Below are 18,757 nucleotides of genomic sequence, written 5' to 3'. Positions count from 1 at the left end.
GAAAACTGTTGAAGAGGCAGCTATCATTACTTCCATCGTTGCGGGTATTGGTTGGGTAGGTAAGAAAGTGCTCAAAGAAGACTTTACTGAAGACCCAAGCAAGAGCTTCGCTAACTTTGCTAAGATGACCGCTGCCGTAGGCGGGGCTATCATGGTAAAGGATTACCTACGGAAGGAAAAGTACCTACCTAATGTATAATGGTTAGCTTAGTCGCAGGTGGAGTCATTGCAGCTTTAGCATTTACAGGGGCTAATTATGGTGGTCAATATTTGGATAGATTAGTTAGAGGCGACAAAAGCGGTGCCGCCGAAAGAAAGAGACACGACTTAGCGCTGGAGAAATATCAAAGGGACGTTGCAGCTTGGAATGAAAAAAGACAAGCTTACAGGGATTGGTTGGATAAGAACTACCAAGACAAAATGCAGGCAGACAAGAACTTCGAAAACACAGACTACGCCTTCAAACTTTATGCGCAAGCACACCCCGACTTTAGAATGAAAAAGCCTCAGTTCAAGAATTACTACCAGCCTTCTAAGAAACAAAAAGACAATGAATTGGTCTTTGTAGGAGTCGCAGGGCTGGCGGGAGGCGTGGCCTTGGCGTATCTAATATAATGATCGTCTTTTTGGAAAGCGACAAGAATAACTTTACTACTTATCTGAATCCTCCCATCCGCGCGGAAAGGGTTCGGCTGGTTAGTTGCTCTTTGTATAATTCTTGGTATAATTTAATTAATGGCTTTGTCATCGGAACTTCCGGCACCAAACCAAAAATACCAGATTCCCATTACACCCCCATAACACTGGCTAAGGAGCTAGCAAAGCATGGATATACTCTTACCACAGGATTACCCCATGAAATGAAATTCAAGAAAAATAGTGGAAGCGCTAATTTAAAGGGCAGTCCATTGGTAGAACTCCTGGGCCTTACTAGTACCACGATCAATGGTCAACTTGACGTAAAATGGAAAGTCGCATCCTCTTATGAAGTCTATTGCGACTTGGTCCATAGTTACAACAATGGAGAAAAGTCTTCTCTTATGTCCAAGTTTCTGCCCCAAGGTAATCCATTTGACCCAGTGGAATACACTCCCATTTCTTTGAGCTATGACTTGTCTAATTTGGTAGAAAGCATAAACATTACCATTAAAGTGGACGGAGAGACGGTGGATTTCAACGGACGCAAGATCAATCTTGTTTTGGAATTCATATAATGGGCCGCGTAGAGGACAAACTCAAAAGGATTTACTATGGGCCGGAAGGCTATTGGAGAGGAGCGTCAGCTATCAAGAAACTCGCGACCGCGGCAAGGGTATCAGAAGAAACGGCTAAGAACTGGTTAAGAAAACAAACCCTCTGGCAGGTTTATCTTCCCGTGCCTAAGTACATTCCCAGGCCCAGCTTCACCGTAAATACCCCCAATGAAGTTCATCAGGCGGATTTGCTTTTCTTGCCGCACGATAAGGTGAGAAAGAAGACCTATAGGTACGCTTTGACCGTAGTCGATATCGCAAGCAGATACAAGGACGCCGAACCTATAACCAGCAAGGATTCTGGGGAAGTCGCAGAAGCCCTAGGTAGGGTTTATAAGCGCGTCTTGAAATGGCCTAAGCTGCTGCAAGTGGATGCGGGGACGGAGTTTATGGGCGTGGTTACCAAGACCCTGAAAGACCACGACACTAAGATTAGAAGAGCTAAAGCAGAGTACCACAGGGGTCAGAGCATCGTCGAAAGATTCAATAAGACCCTGGCCGAGCGTCTCTTTGGGTACCAGTATTGGAAAGAGCTGGAAGATCCCTCCAAACGCAACAGGGAATGGACTCAGAGGCTCCCCCAGGTCGTCGCGGCTTTAAATAACGAGGCGGCCAGGGCTACGGGAATGAAACCCAGGGATGCCATAAAAAAGAAACACGTGGAACACAAGTCCTTCATCAGAAGTTCGAGGGCGGTCTTCCCCCATGAAAAGAAATTAGGTAATGTCACGGTTCGATATCTCTATGAGTCGGGTGAATTAGAAGGAGGATCCAAAAGAGCTACGGATCCTAATTGGTCTTTGGAAACTTACCAGATCCGAAGTGCGATAGCTAAGAAGGGTCAGCCCATCTTGTATTATCTTCATGATGGTCCCACTCGTGGGTTCGTCAAAGAAGAACTGCTTATCGTGTGATGTCCGAATGCTATCGTATGGATACCATCATCACACATCCACCTCTTACCGTCAAATGCAGACAGTGACACCTTCTCCTGTGTAACGTTGTGTATTTGATGTCCGTAGCTGCGCAGGCTGTTCATTTTATGTCGCTGTTCCTTACGCGTACGCAGTACCTTCAAGTAGGACTCGTGCGTAATGTCCTTCTTAACCACATACTTTTTTACGCCTTTAGCTTTCTTTTCTACACCGTCTAACTTTAGCACGCTGTACATCTTTGGTTTCAGACCCACGTATTCCACGATGGGTTTTCCTAACATTTCGTCTTTCATCTTCCCAATTACCTTCTTATTCTTCGCCGAGTAAAGGAAGTGCTCGTTCGGGTAACCGCTGGTGTCGTACTCGTCTATGTCGGGGAGGCAGTCTTTGTAAACGTCTTCCGTTTGCACTTCTAGAATTAGGGAGTCGGTGTCTGTGTACAGGAGGCGACAGCGGTCTCCGTACTTTGGCTTAAGCTTATCGTAGTAGAACTCGTACATAAGCAGCTTCGATAGATCCAGCACCGTAAAGCCTGTGTAAACGGGCTTGTTTAGTAAGAGGTTTGCCTTTTTCATGTGAATCACGTAGAAGTTCAGCATTTCTACGTATCTAATGAAGCCTGGCTGTGACACGTATGCTTCTGCTTCCTCTTTGGTGCTGACTATTTTTACGCTTACGCGCTTGCGGATGTTCTCCATTGTCTTTCCGAACACGCTGTTGTTCATCAGTTTGAAGAGATTTTTCTCGAAGTCATTTTTCGCTGCGGTACGCTTTTGCGTGTTAAAGTCAATGTAGGGGCGCATCCAGGGTTCCTGCGTGAATTTTAGGACTCTGTGGATCTTCTCTACGCGCATTCCGTGTCGCACGTAGAACTGCAGGTTGCGGTAATGTACCACATACTTCTTCTTATCCATCAGGTTCATAGTTAGTTTCCTGTACGGTTTGTAACCAGGGCACATTTGCTTTTGCAGCGGACTTAGCTGCTTAAATGGTATCTCTATCGCTTCTGGTGCTAAGGGGAACTCATTGTGTTCGTCGTGCAGGTGCTCTGGGTACTCCAGATCCACTTCTAAGACGTAACCCTTGTCTTCCTCCTTTCCTACCTGCATGTAGAAGTCTATCGGCTTCACTGGATCCCATTCGAAGTCTCTCACAGGTAGGTACTGTGACATTGCCCAACCATAAAGGTTATTCGCATCCAGGTAGTAAATGTATGTGGTTGGTTTCTCTGGGTCGTGCTCTACTAAGGGGTTGTTTGCGCGGGCGTAACGTCGGCTGGGTCCGCATACGCCGCCACGAATACCGTCTTCCATAAACCGATACATGTCGTACTCCGTTAGGAGATCCAACTGCGCATTTGTCTTCTTTAACAAAGCACTCCAGCTGAGCCCAGGAGCCGTGTAGAAATTAGCGGGATCCAATCCGTAATATTCCATAGCCATCTTTCTGAAGCTTTGGAAAACATCTGCGAGCAGCACTACGTCAGACCTTAGGTAGATGTCGTGGTAGTCACCCATGTTCTCACAGGAGTACTTTTCCCACACGTCTAACGCATGCTGGTACTCCTCATCCTTTATACCAGACTCGTTTAGGGTGCTGTAGAAGCGATCTTTGGGTGGTAGGGGTTCTTTGAATCGATCCCAGGAGTCCATGTATTCGTATGGGTAGACTCCTTTCCTTTCCGCGCCGTATTGACTGGAAATGGGAAAGTTGGTGTTATACTTTACGAGGTTTGCTAAGGAGTCCGCCATAAACTGCTGCGAATCTAAGAACTTTAGCTTACCCACAGTTACGGACATGTAGCGCTCTTTGTTGTTGGGTATGCATTTGACGTCGGAGCCGTCTGTTCCTTGTAGTAGCAAATGGGAGTCGTAACCGCGGAGGTTGTGAAAGAACACCGGAATCTCCATGTCTGGATTTACTTTGAAGTTTATATTGCATTTCCAATGAGCCGCTCCTCTGTATTTACCAGTGATGTGGCAGTGATCCCTAACCTTATCCACATAGAAATCCTCAACAAATGCTTTGTGGCAGTGAATGCAGTGCGTGGAGGGCTTTCCCGGCTTCTCACCTTTCTTAGCATACTTCCCGCATTTAAAATGAGCTTCTCCTAGATACTTTCCATCTTCATCCCACGCTTTCTTGGCTCGTCTTCCAAACTGAAGAAGCGTATGTTGACAAATGTGGCATTTTTTTGCCTTGTTAAAAGCCTCCTGGTTCTCTTTGGTAAATTCCATCTTCTTTGGACGTCTTAATTGTTCTCTAATCTCCCCCTCCTCTTCTCGCAATGCTTCTAGAAACTCATTAGCTGCGTTCTTACCTCGGTAAATCACAGGAGGGTTTGCTTTACCGTCTGATCTGACTACTATGTAACCAAAGGAGCAGATCTCGTGTAATCCTACCTTATTCGTGGCGCCACGTTTCTGCTCTTCCTTAGTTATCAACGCTTCGAAGTCTGCATATATCACGTAAGGCACTTGCATCTGCTTTTGATGGTCTGCGTATGAAAGCTCTTTGTTGGTGGGCATCTGGATCCGTTGCGCCACTTCTTCGACTCCGCGGCAGATCTCATCGTGTTTCTTTAGGGCATTTAAGGATGTAAATGACAGCAAGCAGCAGTCGCAGAAGTACTTTTTACCTTTGTGCTTAGTATGTCTGTAGAATAGTCTGCTAATGTGTTTAACCCATGAGTAGTGTCCGCCGTGGTAGAATAAATGTACGCGCTCTCCTTTACTTTTTGACAGAACTAACGGTACTATCGTCTGCTCTCTGACTCCGTAAACGTTAATTGCTAGATCGTTTATTTCCTCAAATATGGGGATGTCTATCAACTGCATGGGAAATTCCACACCATCCCACTCTAAATCATCTGTGGGATACTTACTTGTCCTACAGGGATCCTTCTCCGCTGGATACAGTGCAGACCTGATTGCCCACATAAAGCATCGATTGTCTTCATTCTTCACGTTTACAATAGCCTTCTTCCTTTCTACCCACGTTGGTAGCGGTACGTAACTCCCCCCTCGTATGGGTACGTACCTGGCCATACTTATCTCTATTCCTTCAACCTCCTCTACTGCCCAACCCGATCCTTCTTTCGTGTAGTTAGACAGCGACTCCATTATTGCTTCTAAGGCTTCACTGAGTGACCTATCCAGATTCGTGGATTCTAATATCACTAACGACTTTGATCGCAACATTGCTGTCGTCATTACCTCGTCTTTTGACAAACTTACTTCTACCATTATGCTCGCTTTCAGGGCTCCTAATTCTTCTATACCTTTTCGGAGAGTCCTTTTAACCTTCCTTTCTGACTGACGCCAAAACTGTCTAACGTCAATCTCACCGTTACCGGGTATTGGCACCGTGCTGAAGTTGCTTTGGGATTCCATCTATATAATAGGAAATATTTTATACCTAATACCAAGCACTTTTTAAGTCGTCGTAGTCGTACTCACAGTCCTGACAATGCCAAAACAATTTAACCTTAGTCTCAAACTTCTTACCACATCCACAATCATAACTGCTCATACACTTCGTCTTCATTTTCAAATGCTTTTTCAAATCCGCTTCTTTCTTAAAAGTTCTCTTACATTCTTCGCACTCCATATATAGACTAACATATTTGCGCTGTTGCCCCCAACCACACTTGGAGTGGGTTGTTTCCGTAGGTGGATTTTTGACACGGGTCTTACCCGTGTTGAGATTGCGCTGGAACCCCCATTCCCTATACTACTAGCGAAACGATTTGTCACGCGTGAAAAAAGCGTTTCGTTCAAACCCAGTAATGAATCGCAAAACAATGTCTAGGCGAGTCGTGTTTTCGCGGTCATCGCGGGTAGCTTTGTCGAGCAGCTTTCAAATATTTTCAGTGTATTCAAGTTGTTCATAGTTGAAATTAAACTTATCTATTCAAGAGCTAGATATTTGTGAGGATGGCTGAACAGTCGAGAAGATTTGTGTCTCTAGACAAAGTATAGACAAGTTTATCGAAGACCAAAAAAAAGCAGAAACAGTCTTTCGAAGACACGAAGAGATGTAAGTTTGCTGACTGAGTTTCTCAAATCCAAAAATGAAGCGAGAAGAGTCGAGAAAATCCCGCCAAAAGAGCTTAATGGATATATCAGTGAATTACAGTAATATCTCAAACGAACAACAGAAAAACATGTCCTTGATTCTGAGTGGAAATACTACAAGTACGTCTATAGAAAGTGCAGTGGGCACCGAGTGCCGTGAATCTTCATTCATGAAAAGTTCTAGTTTCCACGGCACATCGAATTCACGGAATCAACGGAATCAACGGAATCAACGGAATCTCTTTGAAACATATGGAAGTCAAACATCATTAAAATAAAGACAAATCAAATTAAAGGAAAAAGTTAAGAACTTCGTGCTCGGTCGTCCTCTAAGAAAAAAATTATATAAAACAACTCGATCGGAAACCCTATTATTAATATTATTATGATTTATCTACATAGAATGATTAACCAGGAAACAATGACATGTCAAAAACATAACCTTAGTCCAAATCATAGCTAACCTTGAAAGAATCTGTTCATGGATCCAGCAAAACATTGCACATTTTCCCATCGTTTTATGACAAGTTGGACGCCATTTTGTAAGCACAGGTAGCCCAATTTTCAAACACAGGAAGCCCAGTTTTTCTAAGGTTGACTTCGATAGGCAGCTTTGTCTTTACCTTCGACCTCGTGGTGTGAACATGGAGACTTCTGTAATTTATTTCCAACATATTTCTTTATTTCTGCATTCCTATCTCTTCTTCTTTATGTCTATGGGCTTCCTGTGTTTGAAAATTGGGCTACCTGTGCTTACAAAATGGCGTCCAACTTGTCATAAAACGATGGGAAAATGTGCAATGTTTTGCTGGATCCATGAACAGATTCTTTCAAGGTTAGATATGATTTGGACTAAAGTTATGTTTTTGACATGTCATTGTTTCCTGGTTAATCATTCTATGTAGATAAATCATAATAATATTAATAATAGGGTTTCCGATCGAGTTGTTTTATATAATTTTTTTCTTAGAGGACGACCGAGCACGAAGTTCTTAACTTTTTCCTTTAATTTGATTTGTCTTTATTTTAATGATGTTTGACTTCCATATGTTTCAAAGAGATTCCGTTGATTCCGTTGATTCCGTGAATTCGATATGCCGTAGTTTCCATGCATCAGGCCCATTCAGTGGAGCAGTTTTCTACGGAGGACAGTTTAACATAACAATAAACACCTTAACAAGTCGCCGACTTCCACCGATAACTCATACGATCGCTCGATCGCTGAAAAGTGTTTCCATTCATCGTTCACGATCGTTCTTGGCATCATTTTCAGCAATCCGGCGATCGTGAGCGATCATATGAAAACCAGGCTTAAGTCAACAAAGTCAACACATAGCTTCAAACGCATCAAGCGTGTGTTTGAATCGTCAGACGATGACAGCCCTCCGCTTTGACAAACCGATTTTGGCATAAACGAAGAGTTTCATATCTAGTTTCGAATTTAAACGTTTTGCTATTTACTATGTACCAGATATGTTTTTAGATTTAAATAGTGATATTTTTACATGTTGCTTTTAAGCTTTTAGCTTTTCGAAGAGAATTTTAAAATACAGGAATTTTGTATTTTTTTTAGAGAACCCATTAAAGATGAATAAATGAAATAACAAAAACTCAGTATGTATAAAATGAATAAATTACAGCATGGAAAGCGCTTTGTACGAGATTTTCCCACTCGTTGGTTTTGTATTTGAAATATTTGAAAAAAAATTGTATTTATTAGCCTACAGCGTCCTAGCCGGTATTTTTTCATTCGGGTTTTTTTAATTCGATAAGCTAGCTATTCCTTGCATACGCGCGCATACCACGCTGTTTGCAATACATCACCCTCATATCATTGCACAATTTGCCTTTCACCCCTTATTACTAGGTTTGAAATCAAGAGGCAGGTGTTTCACTGCCCCGCGATTCATATTATTTACTGTTTAGGTTGCCATAGATTCAAGTAGCATTGAATCAGCACATACGTTTTCAGTTGCTGCACTATTCTTTACTTCCTCGCCTATAATTCGGAATTTAACACGGAAGAAATCCAGATGATTCCATTTAAGTGCATCTTGAGCTCTTTTCTTCTGGTTCAGGCTTTATTTTCAACCGGTACGTATGTGTTTGTATTACGATGATGCTGGTTCTAAAAATGTTGGTCAGGACAGGCAAAATAGCAAAACTGTAACATTGGAAAATTCTTGTGCAAACCATTTCGGGAAGCATGGGTGGCGTAGCGTATGCGACCCGGGTTCGAGTCCTGACGAGACCGGTGTTGTATGTGAGTTGAGTTGTTTGTTGGTTTTCTCCCGTGCTTCGAGGGTTTTCCGGGTTCTCCGGTTTTCCTCCCTCCGCAAAAATCAAAATTCTAATAGGAATCCAGTGGAAGAATAGCCACTCTGTGGAATTCACTGTTAACAGTTACGCCAATGTCACTGTTAATGTTTATTTTTATTTTTATTAGGAATATTATTAGTATAGGTAATAATATGAATTCGAGTACGGGCGAATGCAATTTGACTCTTTGAAAAACTAACGAGTGTAAAATAATCCCTTATGGAACGAGAAATATTATTACTTGTTATATAATTACCTATGAAATTTCTATTTTTCTCTATTTCGAAAAATTTATATCTTCACACGTGAAAATAACATGTTATTTTCATGATATGTGTGAAAATAACACCATTGCGATGGCTATTCAAAAATACACGGAAAGAATTGCCTGAAAAAGCCAAAACATACTTCATTGATAATTTTATAATAAACAGAACATTACATGGGCGCGCGGAGATACGCAATTTATTTTCTCGTGTTGAAAATCTCTCACTTGTGAGAGATCTTTTCAACACTCGAAGATAAATTGCGTATCTCCGCGCGCCCATGTAATATCCTCTATTTATTAATGATACAAGTGCAAAAATTAGGACAAAAAGTAAAGACTTCAGTCGTTCAGGGTCACGCGCGTAAGCCACGTTATGTCTTTATTGCTTATTGGTTCTAACGAATGAATTAAGAATAGCACAAAAACTGTGCAAATTTACCGACAAATTGAACGAGAAATCGTGTTATTACTTATTAATAACATACTTATGAAAACAATTACGTGTTATGAAACAATTATGAAATATTCAATGCATAAGCTTAATATTTTATGAAGTTTGTTCGTTCACAACCAACTATATTCAAAGCGATTGTGGTTTCAAATACATGTAATCGAAAGAGTTTTAACTACTTTAAACGAAAAATTGGCTATTTCTTTATTGTAAAAAGGTTTTTTACTATTAAGTAAATCTGAATCACTATGAATTCATGAAGACATTTGGATTGGCGAAACTTTGCAGCTAAGTTGTTAAGTTGTTAAGTTGTTATATTAAGAAATATTGAAAAACAATTATACCTGACAGTTGTCGAAAGTGTTCAGAAAACTTTGCGGCTCAGCTTGGGATCTTGTAGACCAAAATATTGTGTAAGCACTTCATCGCACAGAAATTGCTCATCAAATCTCGTCATTTCCAAATGAGAGATATTGTGAAGAATGGGGAAGCATTTTTTAAAGAAACACTGTAACATTTTCATACTATTGAAAGGATTTGGAAAAAAGTTGAGAAAAACGATTGAAAATATCTTTAAAAGCAAAATTCGCGGGCATTTTCTCCAAATTAGGTACCAGCCTTCATTCGGACAGCTTCTCGAACCAGAATTAAAATATATGCGGAATTCGTAAGCGAATTGGCCCTTTTTAAAGCGAGATCTGGAGACGAAATTATGGAAATTGAGCAATATAGAGACCAGGTTTCTATGACTATACAAACCGCGGTAGAATGAGGATTTCTTATATCGAAAAAAGCACTGGAAAGTCGTCATTTTGGACTGTTTTGCTTTGTTGGAAGCTCGTACCGAGAGCGGTCGTCCCATAACATAAACACTACAAAACCTGAAATTGACCCACAAAAAATCGCATGTTGACAAATTGAATCACCAAAATAAATGATAAGCTTATATTGTGTGGTTGTCATTCTTTAATATTCCTATGTTACTTTTCTTGCATTAACTTTCAGTTTTCTTCACGAAGCGCTTAGACTTTCAATATCAAGTGACTTTGCCTCATAAATGGCCGTGAGAGGAAAATTGATATCCGAAAACTGGAATCTAGTAATTTATTCTCTAACTTCCCGGATGTGACACTCAATTCTGTGCGATGTACCACATCGTGTTTAATGGTCTTGTTCATAGTCTTTTTCATTTCCGTTTTAGTTTTTGCTTTACTTCGGCAAAGAATCGCAAAGAATGGCCATGAAGGGGTTTAGACTCCCATTTTTCACATTGTTTCATTTGCAGATGATCTTTGTAGGTGCTCTTTATCCTTTTTGTTTTCCAAGTTATGGCAACGTCGATTTTGCTTGGTAGAGATTCATTTAGCACATCTGTTTCGCCACATTCGGTCTTGAATCTTTTACTTTCTTTGTGTATGGAGTACATCTTTTTGTTGCTCTCATGCTTAGAGACTAGACGCACGAGGCAATCCTTGTTTTCTTTCAAGTACATGTCCAGACCAATAGTTGAGATCTTGTACGAGTTTTCTATCTGGACAAGTCCTCTACTTCCCTCTCTTCTTTTGACATATAATCTGTCAACATCCACTTTAGGATGATGCATGCGGTTCATTGTCAGGTGTTTCCTCGTCTTTGCGTCTAATCTTTTGATTTCACTTAACTTACAGTTGATGATATTGAAACTGTATGATAATACAGGTACTGCTAAGGTGTTGATAGCCTGGATCTTATTGGCTGCGTTCAACTCACTCTGTAGTATCAATCTGAGTCTTCGATAATACTCTTTTCTCACCTTTTCTTTGAATGCTGTATTCCATCACTTTCATCGATGCCTAGGTACTCGTAGGTTTTCTCTTGGTCAAGTACGTTCCTTAATGACTGTGTCAATATCAAGTTGAATGTTCGATTTCTTTATTAGTTTGCCTTTCTTGAAAGTAGCTTTGGCACATTTGGCGAGACCAAATTTCATGTTGATGTCGTTACTGAAGTGTTGCACAGTGTGGAGAAGTGTTTCAAGATGGTTGTCATCTTTTGCATACAGCTTGAGATCGTCTACATTAAAGAGATGGTCAACTTTCACTTTTTCCTTGATAGATCCCACTTTTGATAGTGATCGTTCTTGTTGTTAGTGTTCCTGCTGCGTGGCTTAGGATCATTGATGTTTTCCAATTCTTCATGGTGTGTTTCAGGAAGCTCCATAGTAGTGGTGATATCTTGTAGATCTGCAAAGTATTTAGCATCCATGGATGGGGGACACTATCAAACGCTTATTATTATTATTATTATTATTATTATTATTATTATTATTATTATTATTATCATTTTATTATTATTATTATTATTATTATATGTTTATTTCAACTTCAGACATTTTTGCTACATGAATACAGAATATTGCGGGCATGAATAGTCTAAGCAAATATCTGCATTACTGATTTTACAAAGATGTATACAAATTTAACTACAGACATTTCACAATCTCACAGTTCTGTGAAATAACCCATTTCTGACACTTTCGTACAATTTTTAATTAGTCCTTCAGTGAGGCCTACATCAGCCAGTTTACTAATCAAATCCGTATTATTATCATTATTATCATCATCATCATCATTATTATTATTATTATTATTATGCAGCTTATCAAACATCTGGATGCAAGACAAAGACACTCATAGGGCGCGTAAACGTAACCTATGGGTGTTCAAACTATTTACAATTTATAGATATGTTCAACCACAATAAAATATTTACAAATCTTACAGTTATCTACAATATAAGTCAGACCATTTAGTAAATGCAGAACATAAGAAATAATTTAAAAATAATATAAATCTAAAATTTGTAAAAGAAGTAGGTTAAATCACGCGTAAAATTTATAACTTCTTATAAGAATTCAGTTCATATAATAGTTCATTTTCTATATGTCCAATATACCCAATATAATCTCCTATACGTTCTTGAATATCCTATATCATGTTGTATATAAATGTTCATGTTATGTTATCTTAAATGTCCTTGCTATGTTCAAAGCTCCTGATAAGACTGCTTTCTGCATATTCCGTAGCACATCTTTGGTCTTTTTCCCCAATAACTTTCGCAGATCTTCCTCCATACTCCTTGACCATCCTCCTAACACATCTATAATGAGATTATAATGATGTACTTTGTACCCAGGGTATTGATCTTGCAATTTCCAACGCAGCGGACCGTACTTCACTGTCTTCTCTTCATCTTTCTTTTCTCTATTCTCCACCCATGGGCAGCTCATCTCCAGAATCACCACTTCCATGCTTTTGTGATTTACAATTTTAGTATCAATTCTGTTGGCTTTTAACTCGTGGTAATAATAATAATATTATTATTATTTTATTATTATTATTATTATTATTATTATTATTATTATTTTATTATTATTATTATGGCAAGTTTTATTTGTCTGTATATATCACGTTTACATTGACCAGCGGACTAAGTCTAGGCTGGTTAAGTTCATCATTTTTTTCAATCCTTTCTTCAGCTTATGCATATTCATAGAACTTCTTGACTATATTAACGTTCTGGCTTACAGTCAAACAAGCTCACGCGTTGACCCCTAGAGTCGATTAATAATTTGAATTTTCGAATTTTGATTTCATTATTCAGTTGAAATTTACAACGTCAAAAACGAAGATATGAAAATTCCAATCAACTTTAAATTCAATATACGACATTTTGATTGGTTAATCAGTGCTAACACAGCCGGAAGACCAAGAAAACATGGCGGCCAGAAATAGTCTTGGCCGTGTTTATGTGCCGGGAAGGCCTTTACCTGATATTATTCGACAGGAAATTGTTTATCTCAGCAATAGCGGATTGTTCAATAAAGCAATTTCGCGACAACTGAAAATCTCTAGTTGGGGAGTCCAGAAAATACTTCAACATTATCGACGATATGGAACTGTGTCTCCATTCGCTCAAGGCGGGAGCGCTCCCTACAAAATTATTGATGATATCCTCCAAGTAATTGAGGCATGGAAATTACAAAACCTAGTGTGTATGTTTATGAAGTAAGGGAGCGACTTCTGCTCGAAGGTATCTGTAATTTAGATGATTTACCTTCTTCATCACGAGTCGAATAATGAACTGAATTTTCATTTGAATATTGCAATATTGCATTATTCCGGTTCGTATGTATAAAAGGAATAATTGACTAATGATTTCATTAATCGAATCTAGGGGTCAACGCTTGAGCTTGTTTGACTGTAAAATCCATTTTTGGCATCTCCCTATAAGAAAGTTCTCTTCCCTGTCTGTATTTGTAATTGTTCTTAGGTCTTTTCTTAGCTGTTCGTGATGTCCTGGGAGAAAGTCAAACACTATGTTAATCTGATTTACACTTGAGCGTTTGCACTCTTTTTTGATGCCTGCACGTAGTTCCGTGTATTTTTCTTGTTTTTCAACAGTTCTCTCCGCAATCTTACCAACTTGAAAAACTGTGCCTTCATATAGTGCCCAAGCATTAGTTTCTTTATTTTCTACAACTATGTCGGGTTTATTGGCACCGTTTTCTGGAGCTTTCTCAAGTTGAAAGGGTACATTCCAGTATATTTTTGCCTTTTCTTTTTGAAGTACTGCTGATGGTAGTTTTGTTGGTACCATGGCTTTCCATTATCGCTCTCTTGAAATTTGTACTTTTCCAGCAAAGAGTGGTATATCGGTCTCAGCATTCTGTCGTGTCTGGATGTGTAAAGGCTTTGGGCGATCTTTGAGCAGCCACTCAGTACATGTGTTGTCCGATGTCTTCAAACATACTCTTTGTTGTCTTTGTTATTAATAGCGCCTTTTGAGCTGACTTGTGGTATGTCTTTAGATCGTCAACCAGAGTTATTATTAACTCTGCGCCAACGTAAAGTAAGTGTGTTAGCTTCTCTTGCTCGTTGTGTGAGTGTCTGTATCCTTCTGTGGTTCTTAACCACCACGCTATTGGATTTGAGGCAGAGTGTGAATAATCTAAATCACAACGAGTCTCCTTGTAGAATTCCTTGCTTCAGTCGTATTAGGCCGATTTTCTCTTTCTTGTGTACTCAATCATTGTGTTCTTAATAAAGTTCGCTATCTTCGTTGGAACGTTGCGTATTTGTAAGGTGAGAGCCAGCCATTCATGATTAATTGAGTCGAAAGCTTTCTCCACATCAATCCATACACATGAGAGGTTTTTCTTTCTATCTCTTGCTTCTTCTAGTGTTGTTTTATCAATTATCAAGTTGTCTATGCATCCCATTGAGTTTGTAGAGCACCCTCTCTGGTCTAGCTGCATGTACTGGTGTTTTTCTTGGTGTTCTTTAAGTTTACTGTCTATGACTGATGTTATTGTATAATACTGGTGTTATTATTATTATCATTATTATCATTATTATTATTATTGTTATTTATTATTATTATTATTATTATCATTACCATCATTATTATTATTCTTTTTTTTAATTATTATATTTTTTAACATGTATTATTAGGATTAGTTTCTAATAAATAGATTTTCTCTTTTTTTTTTCTTATTAATTTGTTGCAAATATATTTAGCTACTGTATATATAGATTTTGATCACATTCTTTGGCTTTTATTTCATTATTATTATCATTATTATTATTATCATTATTATTATTATTATTATTATTATTATCATTATTATTATTATATGTAATAGGACTCCATGCTGTCCAATTAAGAATTAATTGGATGAGGAAAATCCCGAGGACTTCCAAAATTGGATGAGGTCGTAGGCCGAGTCCAATTTGGCAGTCAGAGGAATTTTTCGAGTCTAATTATTTCTTGATTGGGGGGCATGAAATCCCATTACCTATTAATTGTATATTATTATATCAACAAGACCTGTCCAATTAAGAAAATAATTGGACAGTTACCTATATGGGATTAATGAGAAGCTGTATAATAATAATAATAATAATTATTATTATTATTATTATTATTATTATTATTATTATTAAATAAGCGTTCATTCTGCTTGTTACTACGGCTCTCCCGTTATTTCGATCGGGACAAAAGTTGTTTCAACCGGCTTAATTTTGTAGTCACTAACATAGATATATAAGTTAGATTTTTTTGAAGTAACGATTAATTGGTATATTTAAGTCATTTTAGTCACAGATCACTTATTTGCAGATTTGTTACTAGCATGACTATCTGTTAAAATCAAGCATACGACGGAAAGGCTCAAATTTTCGAATTCTCTCTACTTTTGGATTTTAGTAGTGTATGATGAAGTACGAAACGCTATGTGGTTAGTTAAAAATACTTTGATTTTTACAGACAGTCGCCCTTAAAGCAATAAAAAAGGAGGATGTTATTACATTAACAAATAGATCAGGCTTAGCTATGATCGGTTCTTTGATAAAACACGACTGGAGCTGTAGAACACTCAAAAAGTTATAAAAATCACGAGCCGTAGGCTTAAGGTTCTTACAAGAATTTGTTCATTCTTTTTAGACTATGAAAAATGTTTAAAATTATATTTTGACTTCTCTAACACCATCACGGTCAAGCAAAAAGCTTCTAGCTTAGCGAAATAAGGTAATTGTAATAGTCGCAGCACAAATGAAAGAAAGCTTTAATTGTCGAAATGTAGTGCCAATCAAATGTGCTTCAAAACGACATATTTTCCTTTTTTAGAGGAAAGACATAATTAAAATGTGAAAATGCTTTTAAGTTTAAAGCCGAATTCCTGTGACGTAATTTCTATGTTTAATTTTGTATAGAAAACATGGTTATGACGTTATATCTATGTTTCTATACTCTGATACGGCATTACTTTACAGCCAATCAGAGCGCGCGCTCGTGAAAATCTATTATATAAAGTAAAATAGAATTAGTACGAGCCAAAGCCAGTAACTGTTGGTATACTAACATGATCTTATATGGAAAGTACTGAAGCTATGCACCACAGAATCCCGGTTATAATCCCTGGGCTTATGACAATTATCAATAATAATTATGATTTATAGAGCGCCAAGGTTCAACAGCGCTTTACAAATATATATTATATGAAAATGATTAACTGCTTTAGTGAACACGAAATAATGGATTTAGTGAAAATCTACGGACTTTCAAAGAGTACTATTTTGTTTCGTTAAAGTTGTGCAATTCTTACTTTACCGTCGCGGTATTTTTTAAGAAATGGCTAGCAATAGACTCCTTGGCGTAGTCCTCGACGACGATCTTTCACATCGACTGCTTACATGTCTTGGTGTTCTAAGTAGTAATATATCATAGGAACGAGGCCTGCTCAGAGATATTCGTGCATAGCGTTTTCCACGGATTACGTCACAATTTTGCAGTATGAGATTGAAATGCGTACAGCCCTAGCCATCCCATAGACTATGCTAATATGCGTACAACCCAAGCCCATTCCATAGCCTATGCTAATATGCGTACAACCCAAGCCCATCCCATAGCCTATGCTAATATGCGTACAACCCAAGCCCATCCCATAGCCTATGCTAATATGCGTACAACCCTAGCCATCCCATAGCCTGTGCTAATATGCGTACAACCCAAGCCCATCCCATAGCCTATGCTAATATGCGTACAACTCAAGCCCATCACATAGCCTATGCTAATATGCGTAGAAACCAAGCCCATCCCATAGCCTATGCTAATATGCGTAGAAACCAAGCCCATCCCACAGCCTATGCTAATATGCGTAGAAACCAAGCCCATCCCATAGCCTATGCTAATATGCGTACAACCCAAGCCCATCCCATAGCCTATGCTAATATGCGTAGAAACCAAGCCCATCCCATAGCCTATGTTAATATGCGTACAACCCTAGCCCATCCCATAGATTATGCTAATATGCGTACAACCCAAGCCCATCCCATAGTCTATGCTAATATGCGTAGAAACCAAGCCCATCCCATAGTCTATGCTAATATGCGTACAACGCAAGCCCATCACATAGCCTATGCTAATATGCGTAGAAACCAAGCCCGTCCCATAGCCTATGCTAATATGCGTACAAACCAAGCCCATCCCATAGCCTATGCTAATATGCGTACAACCCAAGCCCATCCCATAGCCTATGCTAATATGCGTAGAAACCAAGCCCATCCCATAGCCTATGCTAATATGCGTACAACCCAAGCCCATCCCATAGCCTATGCTAATATGCGTAGAAACCAAGCCCATCCCATAGCCTATGCTAATATGCGTACAACCCAAGCCCATCCCATAGCCTATGCTAATATGCGTAGAAACCAAGCCCATTCCATAGCCTATGCTAATATGCGTAGAAACCAAGCCCATCCCATAGCCTATGCTAATATGCGTAGAAACCAAGCCCATCCCATAGCCTATGCTAATATGCGTACAACCCAAGCCCATCCCAAAGCCTATGCTAATAGGCGTACAACCCTAGCCATCCCATAGCCTATGCTAATATGCGTACAACCCTAGCCCATCCCATAGCCTATGCTAATATGCGTACAACCCAAGCCCATCCCATAGCCTATGCTAATATGCGTAGAAACCAAGCCCATCCCATAGCCTATGCTAATATGCGTACAACCCAAACCATCCCATAGCCTATGCTAATATGCGTACAACCCAAGCCATCCCATAGCCTATGCTAATATGCGTACAACCCTAGGCATCCCATAGCCTATGCTAATATGCGTACAACCCTAGCCCATCCCATAGCATATGCTAATATGCTGCAGCAATGTTTTTTGTCTTGTTGTTTTCAATTTGAGGAAAAAATCTTGTATGAAAATCCTGCGTGGTCAATTACTAAGACTGTACAAAAGAGCCGTAAATATAATATTTTAAAGTGACATATATAATAGCGAATTGTAACAAACTAAATTTATAAAGTGAAATAGTCCAATTCAAAGGAACTAAACTGATAAATACATTGCATTTAACAATAATACACATAACGATACTCGAGATTATATGACACCATAGCTCAGTACACACTTTTCATCTCAGCGCATAATTTTAATGTAAAATGACTTATTAAATACCTTTTAATGTAAAATGACTTATTGAAGAAGATCGAAGCGTTACATCTTTTAAGAACTAATTTAGATATGCAGTCGAACTTAACAAACGGGGCTACCCACAGGCAGCCCAAGCAAGCATTTGCAGTAAATGTATGGGGCGAAAAAATATGTTGTTTTTTTTCCAAAAAAAATTGAACATATCTTGCTCCTGTGTTGCTGTTGATTGTATATAACATCATTCTGGGTAGTATTTAACTGTTTTAGAGCAGTTTTTGAGCTATTAGCCGACTAGTAAATAGAACTTAATAAAGAGGCTGGTGACTCCAGCTGGACACCACTCGTGTTCGATCGCCGCGGGGGAAAACATATCCAAAAACAATTCGATGATTCTTTTATACAGAAAACTGCATCATTTCGTTAGATCCCGAGTTTAGCTTTTTGAAATCCTCAAGATTATCT

The 18,757-nt window shown here is 38.9% G+C and overlaps 1 protein-coding gene across 3 annotated transcripts in view; it reads left to right on the top strand.

The window, feature by feature from the left end:
• Positions 1–18,757, top strand: part of LOC116287522 (uncharacterized) — a 43,250-nt gene that overhangs the window by 17,043 nt on the left and 7,450 nt on the right. The window contains exon 1 of one of the 3 annotated variants that reach the window (XM_031694205.2): positions 8,199–8,358. The exons of the other annotated variants lie outside the window; for them this stretch is intronic. Within the exon in view, the coding sequence (XP_031550065.1) occupies positions 8,298–8,358 (61 nt within the window). The 5' untranslated portion in view covers positions 8,199–8,297. Of the gene's footprint in view, positions 1–8,198; positions 8,359–18,757 lie in introns of those variants that run through there. 3 annotated transcript variants of the gene reach the window in all.

The sequence above is a fragment of the Actinia tenebrosa genome, unplaced genomic scaffold (assembly GCF_029948245.1).
Source record: "Actinia tenebrosa isolate PJP-AT-01 unplaced genomic scaffold, QUT_ActTen_1.0 PGA_scaffold11__36_contigs__length_13525064, whole genome shotgun sequence".
NCBI lineage: Eukaryota > Metazoa > Cnidaria > Anthozoa > Actiniaria > Actiniidae > Actinia > Actinia tenebrosa.
This window is presented reverse-complemented; position numbering and strand designations above follow the sequence as displayed.